At 47.6% G+C, this 18,054-nt stretch overlaps 1 protein-coding gene across 12 annotated transcripts in view; it reads right to left on the reverse strand.

The window, feature by feature from the left end:
* Positions 1-18,054, reverse strand: part of ITPR1 (inositol 1,4,5-trisphosphate receptor type 1) — a 162,604-nt gene that overhangs the window by 100,531 nt on the left and 44,019 nt on the right. For 9 of the 12 annotated variants that reach the window (XM_038149707.1, XM_038149706.1, XM_038149703.1 and 6 more), the window contains 11 exons: positions 13,576-13,691; positions 9,991-10,077; positions 9,058-9,216; positions 8,122-8,220; positions 7,524-7,607; positions 7,295-7,441; positions 6,030-6,125; positions 4,978-5,022; positions 2,025-2,176; positions 1,051-1,150; positions 453-613 (listed from right to left, as the gene is read on the reverse strand). In XM_038149707.1, the coding sequence (XP_038005635.1) occupies positions 453-613; positions 1,051-1,150; positions 2,025-2,176; positions 4,978-5,022; positions 6,030-6,125; positions 7,295-7,441; positions 7,524-7,607; positions 8,122-8,220; positions 9,058-9,216; positions 9,991-10,077; positions 13,576-13,691 (1,246 nt within the window). Of the gene's footprint in view, positions 1-452; positions 614-1,050; positions 1,151-2,024; positions 2,177-4,977; positions 5,023-6,029; positions 6,126-7,294; positions 7,442-7,523; positions 7,608-8,121; positions 8,221-9,057; positions 9,217-9,990; positions 10,078-13,575; positions 13,692-18,054 lie in introns of those variants that run through there. The other 3 variants (XM_038149713.1, XM_038149715.1, XM_038149710.1) reach the window with 2 other exon arrangements.

The following is an 18,054-nucleotide window of genomic DNA, read 5'->3' on the forward strand; positions in this document are numbered from 1 at the left end:
TCAATTGCCACAAACCATAAATCAGGTGATAATCTCTCCCAAGGCCAAATAAAAGGCACTGGCTGTGGAAGCACATGGGCCCTGGTGTGACACAGCCACCCCTGTGCTCTTTTTGTGTGGCCACATCTCCACAGACACGGTCAGAGGATTTGCAGCCAGTCACATGTTCAGTCCTCACAGGATGGATTAGGAATTCCCACACTCCATTTGCAGAGGTATGCTGGGGATTAGTCCCCCAAGCTCACAACAATTCTCATGCTCTCACCTCATGGAGGACAACAAAGGCTGGACAGACCTGGGCTGAGGACCTCCACTATGGACACAACAACATCAAATCCCATCAAGGAGGAAACCAAATCCCTCTTCTATAGCTTACTCTGATAAAACTGTCAAAGAAACAGTCACTAACTAGAGGAAACAACATTATCTGTTCCCAATTCTGGCTTCCTTACCTTCTTTCATTCTGGGTTATTGTTCCCTTTTCCAGCTTGCCAGCGATGGAACCTAAAACTTTGCTTGCATCATTTGCAAAATCCAAGTCCCGAACCTCTGCAGGCGAGACTGGCACTATAGCAAAAGCTTCTTTGTCCTCCTTCACTGGAGAGGTCCCAATCTGAAAGCCAGAGAAGCTTTATCAGCAAACCCCAAGGCAGGAACAAAGCAGTGGCTCACACTCAGTGATAATGAAAGAAAAGCCACCCTCTGCTCAGGCAGCATGGGAGCACTGCTGAACCCAAACTCTGAGAACACTCTGTGCAAGCTCAAAGCTGTCCCTAAATTCAAAGGAGCAGCAGGTGAGATGGCAAAACGTCACTGCAGCCAGTGGAAAAAATATCCTGCTCCTGGTGACTGTTGTGGAGCAGAAGCTGCACAGTGTAACTAGAAAAATACCAGGAAACTGAGCCATTAAGAACAAATATTTTGCACAGGCACTGCTCGTTACTGTCACATGCTCAGTTTGTGACAGGCTCAGGGAGTGAAACTCCTGCCAACACTTTTGTGGAAGTACAGGAATCAAAGGATGTGCTTACACAAAGTCACAGAACCTACTTTCAGCATCACAGGTTTCTCCTCCTCTTTATCAATAGGGATGTTGGTGCTGTGAACCCAGGTGTTGGTGCAGAGGTGCCTGAGCCTCACGTAGGAGTTCCTGCAAGAAAGTCAGGAGTTCCCCAGCATGAGTCAGCCTCCCAGCTGGGAAGCTTTTGCACTGCTGGCATTTTGAGATGCTGGCAGGAACAAGTGGAAAAGAAGTGTCATCTCTGTCCACACTGCATACCACAACTGGAGCAACATTCCTATTGCCTCAGCTCACTCTGTGAATTCACCTGAGGGAGGTGTCTTGTGCAATGAAAGAGATTCTGCTCTAAAACAGAACCACAGCCACTCTGAGCTGCTGTAACCCAGCTGCTGCTCAGCAACAATCTGAACCTCTTCCCATCCTCACCTTTCCACTGCTGTGAGCTGCCACCTTCTCCCCTTACCTCTGGGGTTTTCAGCCCAGAACTCCCTGATAACTCCAAAATATGGGTACCTGATGATTTGGGGAGTTGCTGAAAAGATGGAACCAACTTGCTGCTTTCTGAGTGGGAACAGCAGCAAAGAGCTGCATGCAGAGCGTGGCACTTGGAAGGGTGCAGCAGCTTTTCAACACCAAGAGGTGCCACATGAACAGTAAAGAACACACAAACAGCAGAAAACCCAGTGCTAAATAGCTGGTGTTACATCCTAAGACAATACAGACAGGTCACAGGAAGGAATGCCTTGATAGGACACCCAAGGCTTTTAGTCCCAGATCATTCCTGGCAAGGAAGTCACTTAGACTCCATTTCCCTGTCTGTAAAATGGTGTTCTCTTACTTATACCTCAATTGTAAAGCACTCAAGCCAAGCTTCAGGCATTTTCTAATTACTTCTACATTCATTAGAGGAGGAACCTGATCCCAAAGGATGGCAGGAAGACAGTCTGGGGCAGCTTTACTGTAAAAGCCCACAAGAACCCCCGAGCTGCAGAGGTCACTGTACCTGGGGACGAGGCTGTCTCCCCCTCGCAGGGTGGTGGGGTCCAGCTCGAAGATGGAGGAGATGTCATTGCCCTCAGGCACGGACACCAGGGAATAGGCCATCTTCTCCTGGGGCCCCCGGCCCCGCCGCGCCGCCTCCTGCTCGGGGTCCAGCTGTGGAGAAACCCCACGGCCTCAGGGGAGCCCTGCAGGGCCCCCACACAGCCCCAGACACACGGGGGGCACTCCGGACCAGGGGAATGGGCGCAGGACACCAGGAACACTGACAGCAGCTGCTCTGGCCCTGGGGTAAGTGCTGAGTGCCAGCACAGCAACTGCCCCTCCACGCAGAATTCATGTCTCACAGACAGTGCCAGAAGAGACAAACCCCCCCGGCCATTCACCCCACACACGCTGGGAGCTCTGACTGCTCTCTGACAACACACACCAGCTGAGATCCCCAACCCTGACACTACCAGCTCTCCAAACGCACCCCACACATTGCAATGATCCCTCTCACCACGTAATTAATGAGCTGAAAACATAAAAACCCGGCCACACCATGGACCAACAACCTTGCTGGGAAATAATCAGCTTCAGCAACAAAAATGGGAGCCACATCCCTCAGTCCCAGGCAAGAGAAACAAAAAGCCAATCAAGGAGTTGGAAGTCCTGCTGCTCACGCTACAGCCTGTGCTGCTCTCAAGCACAAGAACGTGCTCCAAAGGCCATGGCACCAGAAGGATCTTTATTCCCAGGTTCCAGCCAATCCACAGCCTCCTCCAGCAAAATAAAGATCCATCATTTAGATAAAACCCCAGGGCTTCAGATGAAAGAACAAAAGGGGAGGGAAAAACAAAGATGAAAAAGGAACAACAACTTTCTCCAAATCCTTTCCTAGGGAACTCCCAGCTGTCACTAGTCCCTCAAGAAGCTGCTCCCTGTCACACAGGAACCAGCAGTCCATGCACAACCACCTAAATCCTGCCTGCAATTCTCAAGGTGACCAAGAAACCACTTTCTCAGCTTCTCTGTGATGGTGGCACCCAAGGGAGTCAGCACTCAGGCACCTGCCTGTCAAAGCCCTGCTGTAAGGCACTGCCATCCTGGAGCAGATGGAAAAGGTATCCAGTGCTGCCTGTGCCTCAGGATACTCCCAAGTGAACATATTTGCAGCCAATGAACTTGGCTGCAAAGCAGTGACATTTAAAGTCTGATTTTGTACATGGGAACAGGCAGTTATCTGTATGGAACAGAAATACACTTTGGGAGTGTGCCTTCAAGGGAAGGAGCAACTCTACACTCAGAGTCCATCTGGAGAGAGATGCTGGGAGAAATTCGCTCACTTGGAATGAATTCTCTGAATTTCAGCTGTCTCCTTCATCCCCCCCAGCAAGGGGAGGGAGCACAGTGAGGGATACAGCTGCCTGCTTGTCCTTTGGGAGGCAATTGGTCACTTCAAACTGGGGCAAAGCTGAACACAAGCAATAAAGCAAAAAGCAGGAAAAGGGGCAATTCAGGGAGCACTGAAATTCAACCCCAAAGGTGACAAGAGCTTTGCTGCTGGAAGGTGGAGCTGGCACCTCACCCATGCCCATGGAAACCCTTCCTGCACAGTCCTCTGAGGGACAAGGAGAAAGCACCAACACTACCAATGTGCTGTGCACAGAAACCCTGCAGACAGCTTGCACTTGGATCTTGCTGGAGTTTGGACGAAGTTGGATAAAGCAGCCTACACCCTCCTGTCACCAGTGAAGGATAAACCATGTGGCAATTTCCTGTCAGAGCTGAATTATGTGCTCCTGGTCCTGTTCTTGCTGGTCTATTTTTGCCATCTAGTGGTAAAGAGAGAGCAGGGAAAAACCAGAGAGCTGAGACAGAGCAGGAACATTATCCATGCACATGTCAGCAGGACACATCGGGGTGTCACCTAAAGCCCCTCAACATTGATTAGCTTTCAAAAAATTAACCCAACAAATCACCTCAGAACTGGATTCCCTCCACACCCCAGGGAACAGCTATGGGTGGGGTTTGTTCAGGTTTTTTTTTGCCATGTTTACTGCAGTCAAGCTGCCAAATGCCACCAAGAAGTAATCAGGAAAACAGCTCAATATCTGAGGGCGAGGGAAACATTTTAATGGCCAGGCTATAATGAAAAAATCCTTTTAGGAGGAAAAATGCACCCTGCAGGATTTCCAAGCATCACATCCATCTCTTAGGAACGGAAGGAATAGCTCTTTGTCATACCCAAATGGTGCAAATCCTCCATAATACAGGATACATGACCAAGAATGCTGCATAAGCCTATCATCAAATCCAACTAAATAAATAAAATCCACAATGCAAAGTGCTGGTCCAGTTTTCTCTGTTTTCAACTCCTGAAGCAATGCTGGCTCCCTCTGCCACCAAAGAGAAGCTTCTGTCAATACAGAGCACCACACACTCAATCTTTGACACAACAACATTTACTGACAACACACACTGGCTCCCACAGGAAAACCAGAGGAATGGCACTGGAATCACCCTCCCCTGCCATTCCTGCTTTCCTGGGACAAGGTACAATAACAGCAAATTTGCTGTTTACCACAGAGGTCAGACAGGCACAGCATTGGGGAACATTCCCTCAGGGATGAGTCCCATCTGGGGTCACCTCGAGCAGATTTCCAGCCCACAGCAGGACAGAGCTCCAAGGAAGCAAAGGTTGAGGAAACAGGAAGACAGAAAAAGATGCCACAAAGGGAGGAGCTGAGGGGGGTTCAGGTAACGTGTTAATTCAGGTCCAAGTGGGTTGTTCTGCACTAAGGTGTCAACACCCACTCTTTGGACAGGCCTTAAAAGCCTCCAGAGCACTGTCAGGTTTTTAGTTTCTTCACTAACAACGAAGCCTGGACCAGCTGTGCACTGGCCAGGGCAGCCCTGGGCCTGTGCAAGCCCTCCTCAGTCAGGGGCAGGAGCATTCCCTTGCCTATACTTACTGAGGATTGACACTCCAGGTCATCTTCCTCATAGTCAGGGTTTACCTGATGGAACAGAATCACAGGCACGTCAAAACTCCAGCACAGCTGCAAGGGGCAAACAGCCTGAGCATCACCTGAACTGCCGTGGTCACCAGTGCCCTGCACGGCACACTGCCCACACCCAGCACGGCTCAGCAGGCTGCAAATCAGCTAAACAACCTGCAAACATGCAGGGAGAGTTATCTCAGTCAGGAGAATCACTACAGGAGCAAGAGTAGAGAGTTAACCAGTTAATGCTTTCTTTTGGTTGTTTTAATCTCAAGTGGAATTTCCAGCTAGAAACTACTGGCTGGAAATCTTTTAGAACAAACATTATTCTAACCAGGGATCAGGTGAGCAATCTCCTCTGGGATATTCTTGCATGATCTAAGAGCGTGTTTTTGTTTTGGCTGATTAGAAAACCCAAGATTTACTGGAAAAGCTCTACACTGGATCACTACTGAAAAGGATTTGCAGCGCGCATGTGACAAAATGCTTCTGGTTTTCTAATCTGCTTATCAGAAGAATGTAAAATGGAATATTTAATCTGGACTTTTCTCTATCTGCAGTTCTTACAGACTGGTCTGAAGTCAGTGTTTTCATTTTATACTCAGTCCTACGATTCTGCTCAAAAATCAGTGATTCAAGAGAAATTATCAACACTTGAATTCATTTTCCCCCAAAGGCTCTCAGTCATTTACCATTTATTCATCAGTTAATAAAGTCACATTGATTCCAGTGCCCACATGACAGGATACTATTTAGTGCCTATTCTTTGCAGCAGAAGTTCTTGACTCTAGAATTCACACAAAAAGTGTAATCAGCTCATGACTACCCCAAACCACGATATTCTTTCAGCTCTTTCATCTCATCTCCTACATTTAGCATCTATTTTTGTATCAATCCAAAGGACCACTCTCCTCCCCTCCCCGTGTCCAGTTTCAGGGTGGGAAATGACAGGTTTTGAGAAGGTGCCAAAGGAGGAGAGCACAGTGTGAGGGCAGGCAGAGGTGCCAGCCCAGCCCACGTACCTCTGCTGCCAGGTAGTGCCCCGTGGCCAGGTGCTTGAACCTGAAGAGGCTGTTCCAGTAGCCAGCTCCTCCCCGGCAGGGATCGTGCTGCACCACCTGCAGGGACAGGGAACACACCTGGAATGCTGCACAGACCCCCCCTCCCAGCAGGACCTGCCTCATTCCACCTGCAGGGAAAGGCAAACACAACCAGGGGCTGGGAAAAGACAAAGCCACCTTCTATCTGTGAGCAGGACTGTGCAGGGAATGCTCTGAGCTGGCTGGGAATAGCTGCCCTCGGTTTGTGGATGAACTAAAGAAGGGGCTCTGTGTGCATGTGCTGCCAGGTCTTGAAACAAACCCCTACAGAAGGCAACAAATCCATTACCCTATGGCTATAACTATTTTTTGCCCGTTTAAAGTGGATGAGGGAAGACATCTGGAAATACTTTAAATGCAACAATGCTGTACAAAAGAATAAATACTTATATTTACTGACAAAGTGGGGCAAGGAGTGCCTCAAACACCTGTAACCCCATGTTGGCTACTCTGTGGGTTGGGCTCTCACCTGTCCAGGTAACTGCACACACATGGAGAGTTACCACAGACTGCTAACATGCCAAAGTCATGCTAATTACAGGCAGACTTTCATTTGAAATACAGGAGAAGCTGACTGTCACAGCAGATACTTCTGGAAAAGGAATACAAAAACACCTCTCCATCATGACAATTTATTTTTTCATTCTTATACGCACTTCATAATTGAATCAGATTTAAAATCATAAACTAATGCTAATAATACCAACAGATTGAGGCTATTTTCAGAAGCCACTGATGGCCAAGGTGTTAGTCACTCTGTTTAAAAGCCAAGTGAATTCAAAAAGCCAGTTCAGACAGACTAGCAAGGGGCTGCAGCCTCTGATCAGATGAGGCTATACATAATCACATTATTCCACACCAAAAATAGAGCCTTCAGTACACTCAGCAGGACAGTGGAAATTATAAGCTGTTGTTAAACTTCAGTGACTGGTAAGAAAATGACTTCATTGATGTTTCTCTGTGCCCTTTTCCTGAACTGTACAGCACCTGAACTCGAGAGCTCTGTGCTGCACCATCAGAGAGCAGAGCTCCACTGGGACTGTGCACAGAAAGCAAGCAAAGCAATTCTAATTTCACTTGTAACACCAGAGAAATTTTACCTAGAGTGAGAAACCCAGACAGAGTGTTTTTAGCAGAAGGAGGAACTGTTCCTCCCAAGGCAGCCCCAGCCTGGGTGCAGTCCTCACCTCCACCTCCCACAGGGCTTTGGAGCTGGTGGCAGACGTGGCCGACTGCCGGCCCGTGGTCCTGAGGAACACGTGCTGCTTCTTCCTGTGCTCGTCACACGTCAGGAACTTCTCCTGCTCGGCGTGGAACAGCCTCACCACGTCCCCCTGCCAAAGGCAGGCAGCAGGGTCAGCAGGGGCAGTGCCCGGCAGGGCCCCAGCTGCAGCCAGGCACAGCTCTGCCTCTCACCCCTTTGAGGATGTCGTCCTTGTTGTCGCTCCATTTCATGAAGAGCACGATTTTCCAGCTGGTGTTGCAGTTCACTGAGTTGACCTAGGAGGAGAATGAGACCATCAGTCCCACTGTCCTGTGCCTGCACAAGGTCCTGCCATCAGCCACTGCCTGATTTTTTTTAGACAATCTTCACCAGAACGCTGCAGGCCTGGCTGCATTGCTCTGGAGAATCAAAGTCTTTTCTGTATCTGCTCCAGAACAAGTAATTCCAGAGCTGACTTGCTTGGAAGCCACTTGCTACACATCTGTGCTGCTAGATTTAACTTTCTTCACAGTGACTAGTACGGGGCACATCACAACTCCTGATTTTGAAGGAACAACTTGCTTTTAGCCAGTCATGCAAAAGAGATCAAACCCAAACCTCTGCCAGCACCCAAGAGAAAGCAGAGCTCCAAAACTCCTCTTTTAATCACTGATTACCAGGAAAACCATTCCTAATAAGCAGTGCCATGGGTACCAACCAACTTGCTGAATTCCAAACCATGTACAAAGAGCTAAGCTGAAGGACAGAGAGGTTTGTACAGCTGCTCCAGCTGTGCCAAAGTCCCCTTACCTCATTACATCCTGGGTTATCCACAAGCTGGTGGCTACTGGCATGGAGAGGCTGCCCAGCATTGACAGGATTCAGGACTACTTTGTCTCCAATGACAACCTGCAGAGAAGTGCAGCATCAGACAAATTTGCACCCTGAGAAAGCTCTTTTTCTTCCTTTTTTATTGTTTTTAATGGGAGCCAGGGGAGGAAATCACTTTTTTGCAGTCTGGAGAGATACCAGTCTGAGTATTCCACCAGAATTCTGTCTGGGTCAGAATTTAGCTCACCAAACTCAGTGACTGAGGCAAAAACCTCTATGCTACTGGACTCATTACCTTGCAGACAAAGCAGACTGAGTTCTGGTACAGATGGGGCTACAGGATAAATGATGGCTGACTGATTAATTCACTGTGTTTGGGTGCCAAATATACCTGGCCTGAACCCCAGAGCACACTGAAGTTTATGACCTCCTGGTTTTAGGAAGATTCCATACCCAAGTGACTCAGCTGTTGCAAAAGAAGGGATTAAAATGGCAATGCATTTAAAGATTTCCCATGAGCAGGAGCATTTCACTTCCTTATTACCTCACTCCTCACATCCCAAGTGATGACGAATTTTGATTCTAAGCTGACAACACTGAAAACCAAGATGCTAATTATTCCTTCCAAACCTCCTGAAGGAGCTCAACACTTCCTACCATTTTGAATTGAGCAGGAATTGTGCAAGGCCAGCCTAATTAGGTCCCTTATTCCCTCCAATGTTAGATCATTCCACGTTTCCAAAATACAAGTTACCATAGCAATTTTCCTCCCCCTCATGACAGCATAGCAAAAAGGTTGTTCCTGCATCATCATCACGCCCTGGGAGATGTGTGCATTGCATTAATTGCAAGACAGGCCTCCCAAGTGCAGGCTGTGCCCCAAGGATGTGTGAGGACCCTGCTCCCAGCACTTACACTGTCCCCGATGGAGCGCAGTTTGTAGAAGGGCTGGATGTAGAACCAGGAGCCTTCATTTCCAGCTTCATCCAAGGTCACCCTCATTGCATTCTTCTCTAGCAGGGCTGGAAGCCTCTTATTTACTGTTAAGTATTTGTTACTTTTTAAGTGAAGCAGCTAGAATAAGAATCAGAGTTCAGTTCTAAGAATGCTCCTCTTCCTCCCCTCAATAACCCGAGCGTGCATGAGACAACTGCAGTGCTACACAGGAGAGCAAACCGAGTTCTGTGCAAATCCTGAGGGACCCAGGCACAGCTCCACTCACACCCAGACACAGAACAAAACACCTTCCGTTAATCCAGCTGTCCCTTGCCCAGCTGGGACAAACACATGGACATGCCCTCACCACTTTAAAACAACCTGTTCAAAAAACACCCAGGACCAAAACTTTTGAAATGCTGGGGACTAAGTGGCTCTTCCTGGTAAGAGGCAGAGCTGCTCTTCTCTTGCTTTGCTTGGTCTGATCTAACAAAAAAAAAATTAACTATTTCTATTGATTTTCCTTCTCTGTGCCAGTTTATTATTTCTATTTCTACTGCTTTTCCTTCTCTGTGTCAGTTTATGATTTAAGTGTCAACATTCCGCTGTGAGAGGATATTTGGAGTTGTACATGTGCCACCTCCCAACAATTCTAATGAGGGCTCTAATGAGGATTTCTGAAGAAAACAATTAATGGTGACCTCAAATCCAAGCACAATTAACCCACAATAAAACAATGATCTCATCACAGATGTAACACCCAGGCCCTGCTTCCCAGGATCCCACTCCAGAGCACGGTGAAACCTGGCAGAACTACAGGCTCTTGATCATCAATTCCAGAAATCTGAAGTCCACTGAGCAGGCAATTTTCAACTAAATCCTCTCCAGCTTGCACAGATGCTCACAGCCTACCTGGATGACATTCCCATACTGGATGACTGTTCCCAGCAGTTTTCTGTTTTCAGTTTCGTTCTGTTTCTTTTCCAAATCTGCTGCATGCTGAAATTAAAGGAGAACAGTTCAATTGCTGAGTGTTTTAGAAAAGGGGGTTTTACAAAACTCCCTTTTCTTCAAGATTATTTCAAAGGACTGGAAAAACAGCGAGCATCTGAAAGAGCCTAATTTCCTCTTTTTCCAGCTTCCAACATGTAATTTCCAATTCCCTTTTTCAACTGTTTGGGGAGATAGACACACATCATTTAAGTAAACCGTAATTTGGGTACAATTGGGCAAAACTCTGGAATAAAACATGAGATGAAAAGCTCAGACAAGACAGAAGGCAGATACCTGGGCAGGGAAAGGTGAAAAAGGGAGGGGTAACAACTCCAGCCAGGACTTCTGTTTTCCTTTCTACTGACTTCTACACAAATTGAATGAAAGAACCTCAACGCTGATTCTTTATTTTCCTTTGGCAATACAGGCTCCAGCTGCCCTCCAGGCTGTGCTTCTCTGCAGACTCCAGTGCCCTTCCCAATGCAGCAGGACCCCGGGGAAGGCACACACAATGGCCACTGCAGCTCTGGACTGGAGAGCTCCCCACTCCCCCCCGGGCTTGTGCTCCCTGGGGTGATGGAGCCTCTGTGCCACAGCTGAGCATTCCTGCACCACACTGGCAGGGAAAGCAAAGGGGAAACCCTTGCAAAACTGAATTATTCTAAGGACACAAAGCCCTAATTAATAATTAACAATGAGCCTCTTGCCACTGTTGTTTTAAAAGTGAGCTATTTGGCCCAGGCTGTTTTTGAACAATTTCATTTGGTAAAGAACTTCTTCACCTCACAGGAAAGATGATGTTTTGAATTAAAAACATAAATCTGTATTTGCTTTAACTGCTATCTGGAGGTGGAGAGCAATTTAAAATTGGACTTTTTAGGAGGCTGAGCATCAGGGATTATGGTTTGGTTCTCAAGTCTCAAGGACTGTGGTGTGTCTAGATTTCTCTTGGAGAAGAAAAGTGCCCACAGCTCCTCACTACAGTGAGGTGAAGTACCAGGACAAAAGAGCAGCTACTTGCACACTGTTAAGAGAATTGTACCAGCTCCAGCTCACTCAAAATGTGCTGTTTTCAGATGCTGTGCTAGGTATGAAAACTGGCTCTTATTCCAGGAGAACCTGAGATAGAGCTGCTCTTACAAATCCAAAGTTTTATTCAGTCACGCACTGCAACACCATTTTCTCTGTATTACTAAAATACAGCTTTTTTACTTGATTTGCAAGTATTCTGCAACGAAAAGTTTTCTTAAAAACACCAGAGCCCTCCAAAATAACAGCAACCACAGCCAGGACTGCCCTGCCCCACTGGGTGCCACATTTATTATAAATACAACCCCCAATTTTCTTCTGTGAAAGTACAACTAGGACTTAGGATGTACTTCAAAAGCACTGCCCAAACCTGACAGTCACTCCAGGAGAAGCACTTTTCTGGCCACTAGATGTCAGCTCCTCAAGCCGCTCGGATGCTGCGACCACAGAGAGACAAGTGTCCCAGATCTGAAATCCCTTAAATGGCATTAACTTAAAATAACCTGACCTCAGCACGGAGCACTCCATGGCAGACAATAAATTCCACCAGCAGACAAACAGAAGCCAAAAAAGGCAAGTGATGATGATGAACACATCTTGCATCATCAGCTGCGTTGGAAATGCAATGCTCTGATAAAGAAACCTCATCCTGGGCAGAGCTCACAGGCTCAGGGGTTCAGAGCTCTCCATGTGCCAGCAAGAGGCAAAGGTGACACATGGACACACAGGATGGGCAGGAAGAAGTTCTGATGTAGAGATGTCCATGGGACTCAGTTATTTTCAAGCCCTGGCTCACTGCAGACCTGATCCAGCCCATCAGAGTTCATGTCCAAGGGATGCAGATTGAATAATCCCCAATAGAACTGTAAGGCACTCAAACCCTTTCTCCAAATCAAGCAGGTCTTGGTGGGACATTTCTGTGCAAACACTGCTGGGCTCAGGCTCATCCTGGGAAAATCTCATCCTGGAAGAATCTCATCCTGCATTCCCAGGACCCTGGCACAAAAGGCTCAAGCGTCAGATGAGCAGGGACAGGTCCCCAACAGCCACACTGGGATGTACTTAGGGAAAGGGAGACAACTCCGCATGAGAATGTAACCCAGGGCAATACCAAAGCCTTTTTCTTCTACACGTTGCAGTATTTAGACTCTAATTTCTGTAAAAACCCACGAACTCTCCCTTTTCCTGATGCACCAGCAGCCAAGCCCAGAACCCCCATCAGTCTAAAGCTGCTGCCACAGCCTCCTTCCCTTATCAACATGAGAAACACGGCCCAGGTGAGGGAGCTTTGTGCTACCAAAATAGCTTTGTCCCTGCCAAGCTGATACTTTTGGGTTATAAATACATTTCTTGAAGCAGAAGGAGTCCACCAGTGGGTCTTTGTGAAGTGCAGAGCGAGGCAGCCATATGGCAATCAGCAAGTGACACTCTCCTACGGGGCCATTTCATATTCCAGGCTACAATGAGCTTAATATAGGCTCAAAGAACCTAAAAATATTTAGAATTGTAATTTTGACATGAAGTACTCCAGCTATGTAATTTTAACATAAACACTGAGTTTATTTAACTCTAAAGTCAACAGATGGTATTTAAGTTAAGTTGGCTTTTTTTTTATATAGGAGCTCTAAAAACAGCAATCAACTGCCTTACTGAGTTTTCAGCTGCTGAATGTCAACATTTTACCCAGAAAATATTAAATACTGCAAGCTAATAAGGAAGGAGAGGCTGTCTGGCCTTATAATTACTCATAATTACCCATCAACCTTTCCATATATCAACAGCAGCAGTGTTTGTTTGAGCAGTCCCAATAGATTGATGAGACCAGCAGCTCCTGGTTTCCCATGCTGGGATGCAGTGCCTGAGAATCCTCTGTGCAATTGTTTTAAGGGTTCCTTTTCTTATGCTTTTAACACCCAAAGTACTCCCCTGGAGCACCATTATTTCTACTTCAGGTTAAAGACAAGAGCTCCCACAGCTACCTCAGTGTCATGGACACAGCACTGGGGGACACAGACCTTGAGCAGGAACAGGAGGGGGTCCTGTCCACTTTGTGTGACTCAGACAGAACCCAGGGCATGGCTGAGCTGTGCCAGGACAGGTTTAGGATGGATTTTTGGGAAAGGCTCTTCCCCCAGAGGGTGCTGGGCACTGCCCAGGCTCCCCAGGGAATGGGCACAGCCCTGAGGCTGCCAGAGCACTGGACAGCACTCTTGGGGACAGGGTGGGATTGTGGGGGTGTCTGTGCAGGGCCAGAAGCTGGGATGATCCCTGTGAGTCCCTTCCAACTCAGCTTATTCTGTGATTTTGCCATAAATCAGAGGATTGAAGACTTGGACTGAAATCTCCAAAGGAATTCTGCACGCTGATTTATTTCTACACACACTCAGTGTCTCCTCACTAACTGTGCCAAGCTGGCTGGAAACGCTTGTTCAGAGCAGGATGGGTGTGAGGAGGGCCCTGCAGAGGGATACTCACGTGCAGTTTGTTGAGCAGCACAGCATCTGTGGTGCTGTTGGCTCCTGGCTTCGCTGCCTTCCAGAACTGCTTCTGTGCCGAGTAGCGGTTCATGGGACACAGCTTGAACAGGCAATCTAGAAAAACAGGGAACAAACACAGCCATGGCTTCAGCCACTCAGAATCATCTGGATTCCAACGCTCTCCAACTATCCCAGCGGCAAGGAAAGCTTTATAAACAAATTCCAAAAAGCTCTTGATCAGACGAATGCTTTTCTGAGCAACAGGAATGTCGCCCCGTGCGTGATAAAAACTAACTGCTGCTGCCAACATCTGATGCAAGACCAGAAAATTTATAACTTGTCCCAGTCAAAAATGGTACCAGACTAAAACGGGAACACGTTCCAGTGCTTTCCCAGGCAAACAGACTTGGTTTCTGCACTTTGAGCTTGGAGTTTTTGTACTTCAGCAGGTAAACTCTGTCAGGCTTGGGGCCTTTTGCTTTGGATTTTTTCACTGCTGTTGTTGTCAGTTTAGATTTTAAATCCCTTCTACTGCTAGGGAAAACAGGGCAAAAAAAGTAGGAGCAACTCCTCACCTAATGAAGTGGGAGCAGCATAAAACACCCTCAAACAACAGCCTGCACAAGCACAGACATTCAAGGCATGGCTTGAGGTAACATCAAACCCCTCAGGGTGTCAGGTTCCATACCCAGTGCAGCAACACACTTTATTTAACATTCTGCCTGGCTAAAGCCAGGAATCACAGCTCATTAGTCTTATTAAAAATACATTTCTGTATCAGAGATGCTAACTTATCAGTAATAAACCCACATGAGCTGCAGTGACTGTTTTTCCTCCTGTCGTCGCTAAGCAACGGAACACGCAAAAAAATAAATTCAGCTATTCAAAGGCAGCGCCTAAAGTAGCAGCTCAGAAGTTCAAACAAAGTGCCAGAAGAGCCAGGAGGCTGTTCCCAGCCTCTCTAGCAGCAGAGGGGATGTCAGGCTTCAGGCTCCTCGCTCACATGGCCTTTGTCCAGGCTCCTGGTGTATCCCCACGGACAAGCACCGCAGTTTGGGAAGCAGCAAGGTGAGGAGAAACCCACCTGGGGTTTATCCTCAGTGCCTGAAAAGCAGAGCTGCTTGTTCATGGACACTCTGGATGCTTATCAACCAGAAAGGGAGACACCCCATGCTGGAGACAGGTCATGGCAGCTCTGCCAGGGGCTGAGACACACCTTGGTAATTTCACCTCTGGATGCTGCTTGAGATGGACACCGTCACTCTTCTCATGCCTTTCCCCCAATCCACCCCAGAGCCCACCAGGCAACATCAAACACCCTTCACAGAAGGGCAAAGAATCCCAGAACGGTTTGGGTTGGAAGGACCTTAGAGATCATCCCATTCTATCCTGGTTCACCAGCCCAGGACCCCAGAATCAGAGCCGGCAGGAGCTGGGCATGGCACTGGGGCCCTCTGACAGAGTGACACCGGGGAAGGACAGAGCTCAGGGCACGAGGAGGGAGACTGAGCTCCATCTCTGCAGAAACACTCAGCTCCACTTCATCCCCACTGCCAGCCTGGGGCTGCTGAAGCACCAGGAAAAGTGCAAACCACACTTCCCAGGTCTGCGCTCCCCACCGCTTTCTCCATTTCCATCGGGATGATTCACAGAGATTGACAGCACAGCAGAGATTCACAAAGCCACTGCGGGCTGGCACTTGGAGCTAAGACTCTGCATTGTAAGCAACACACCAGTTATAAAATTTTCTATTTTTGCTTAAGCCATCAGTTCACACAATGACAGCAATTAACACACAGAACTGCAGAGAAGAATTAATTGTATGCTAGATTTAGTCACAGTGCACTTCTTTACATCCTTTTTTCAGTCAAGAAAGTTGTCAAGTTAGGTTTAACTTCCATATTGTTAACTGCGAGTAACCCCTCTCCTGCCTGAAGCACCCAGAGAGGGCTACAAGAGCTTGACCTTGTCCAGTGCAAGAAGGGAAGGCATAGCATGTTTTCCTTAGGTTTTCTCCCTAGTAACAAAGCTACAGATCTAAAACAAACAATAAAAAGCACCCAATATATTTCTTTTCTAGTATTTGTTCTATGAAATCTATTTCTGAAGTGGTTGAGAAGTTCAACTTTGCCTTATTCACCTTCATATGGCCGTCAAATGTATTTCGCCACAGGTCAAACTACATGAACTTTCAGGCCAGAAGACTTTCAGATCTCCAGACCCCGCTGCCTTGGATGTTTACAAAATCAAGGATGTGCTGGCTGAGTACCATCGTGGTCATTGATCTGTAACCCACAGTCCTGATGACTGTGCAAGATAAACCCGTGCTGGTCAGACACCATCCTTAAGGAATTTAGGTCTAGTTCTACAACAGGAGCCAAAAATCCAACGCCAAAAATTAAAAGTGAAGCCAAAGCAGCCCAAAGCATCAGCTCCCTGCTCCGCTCAGTGATTCGAGCAGCTTTAGCCACATAGGAAAGGTGATAAATAAAGCAATTACTGCACAGTAACGACATCTTTTTATAGACTGTTTGTTGCATATTAACCAGGAAGGAATGCATTTTCCTTTCAGATCTTCATGATACACAGTGAAAAATGGCAGAATTGCACAATGAGGTAGTATAAAAATAAAATACTACGTCACTGCTGATGAAATGATGATACATCAAGCCTGAGCACCCAACAAAGGTCCTGCAGGAAAAAGGGATTGCATAATCCTACACCAGCCCGTCAGGGTGAGGAATGCTCCATGGGCACGTTTGAAATGTGCCTTTCAGTTCTTCCCAGCTAAATCCTGCTCCTCCCTCAGCGACCGCTCCGCACGCGATAAAGCGAGGCTGCAACCGCGCCACGTGAGAGATGAACGCTCTCACTGGTGGGACACTCACAGCCCACGTGGGCCTCTGCCACCTGCAGCTCCCCGAAATATCACAGCCAGGATTGGTTACCCTCCGCATGCACCAGCAGCACAGAGGAGTTGGCAAAAGCAAGGATCCTGGGAAGGGTAGAAACCCCCGTGTTCCGAAGTATTTTGGGGTTCAAGGAAGAGGGAAACATGCCAGCAAAGTTTTTCCAACTGCCAGTTCCTTCCACCCCATGCTTTTCATTTGCTCTTCTCTCTTCTACATTCCCTTCTTGACTAGACTGTGCTCCTTCCCAAGCCAGCAGATTCCAAACCTCCAACCCTTCCCTCCAGTCCAAGCCCAAGCAGCCACATCTCAAATGCCCAACTTCTGCTCTCACAGCGCAGTGAAAAACCTGACAAAGACAGCTTTTTCTTTTTCTTACAATGGACTCCACCACATGGGAATTTAATTCACATTTACATTGTGCATTAATAAGATTACTTGAAAATATAATGCAAGACTTCGCCAAAATTGCAAATTTGCAAAAAGGTTAGAGATGCTGAAATGACAGAAGGGAGTCGAGTATTTCGGAGCTCACTCAAGACATCATCACCTTCTTTCACACAAAACTGCCTAGAAATACCTAAGTCAAACATTCCCATGCAATTCCAGCCTCCCCTTCAGAGGCTTCTCCCACTACTCCAGGCATTAAGTGTTGCCACTATGTCAGTTCCACCCTTGGTCTATGAGGACAGCTCAGAAAGCTCCTGAACACGCACGGCTGCCACCCAAAGCTCCCCCAGACAACATCCAACACCTTTCAGCGAATGGCAAAGGTTCATGGAATCATGGAATGTCTTGGACTAGAAGGCACCTCGGAGCTCATCCAGTGCCACCCCTGCCACAGCAGGGACACCTTCCACTGTCCCAGGCTGCTCAAAATCCCATCCAGCCTGGCCTTGGGCACTGCCAGGAATCCAGGAGTAGCCTCAGCTGCCCTGGGCAGCTGTGCCAGGGCCTGCTCCCCCTGCCAGGGAAGGATTTCATCCCAACATCCCCTCCATCCCTGCCCTCTGGCAGTGGGAAGCCATTCCCTGTGTCCTGTCCCTCCCTGCCCTTGCAGTCTCTCCCCTCTCTTTTCTGTAGCTCCTTGAGGCACCATCCTGGCTGCTGCCAGAGCTCAGCTCAGTTTGGGGGCCCCAGCCCATTTCCCTTCTCCAGCACAGCCATTCCAGAAGGATCTGGAAGCAGTTTCAGCTCCAGCCAGGCTGGTTGTGCAATCCGCCACTCATCATTTTTTCCAAATCTCCACTGCCTATTTTAAGCACTTAGGAGAAGGTCTTCACCAACTTTTCTGCAGTTGGAGAGAGCAGGAATCAAATACTTTGCTGGCAACAAAAAGGTGTGTCGTTATTTTGGGTTTTAAACCCAGACTCTCCAAAATGCCAACTGGAGAAAGGTAAGAACCAGGAGAAATCACTCCCCCTCACAAAAACCATACTTTAGGGCACTTTCAAATGAGGGAAATCTTATAAAGATGAAAATCTTCAAATAAGTCACTTACAAATCCACTGAATATTTAACACCAACACAGCTGTTTCTTCGTTACTTGGAAAAACCAAACTCATTTT

The sequence above is a fragment of the Motacilla alba genome, chromosome 12 (genome assembly GCF_015832195.1).
Source record: "Motacilla alba alba isolate MOTALB_02 chromosome 12, Motacilla_alba_V1.0_pri, whole genome shotgun sequence".
In the NCBI taxonomy this organism is placed as follows: Eukaryota; Metazoa; Chordata; class Aves; order Passeriformes; family Motacillidae; genus Motacilla; species Motacilla alba.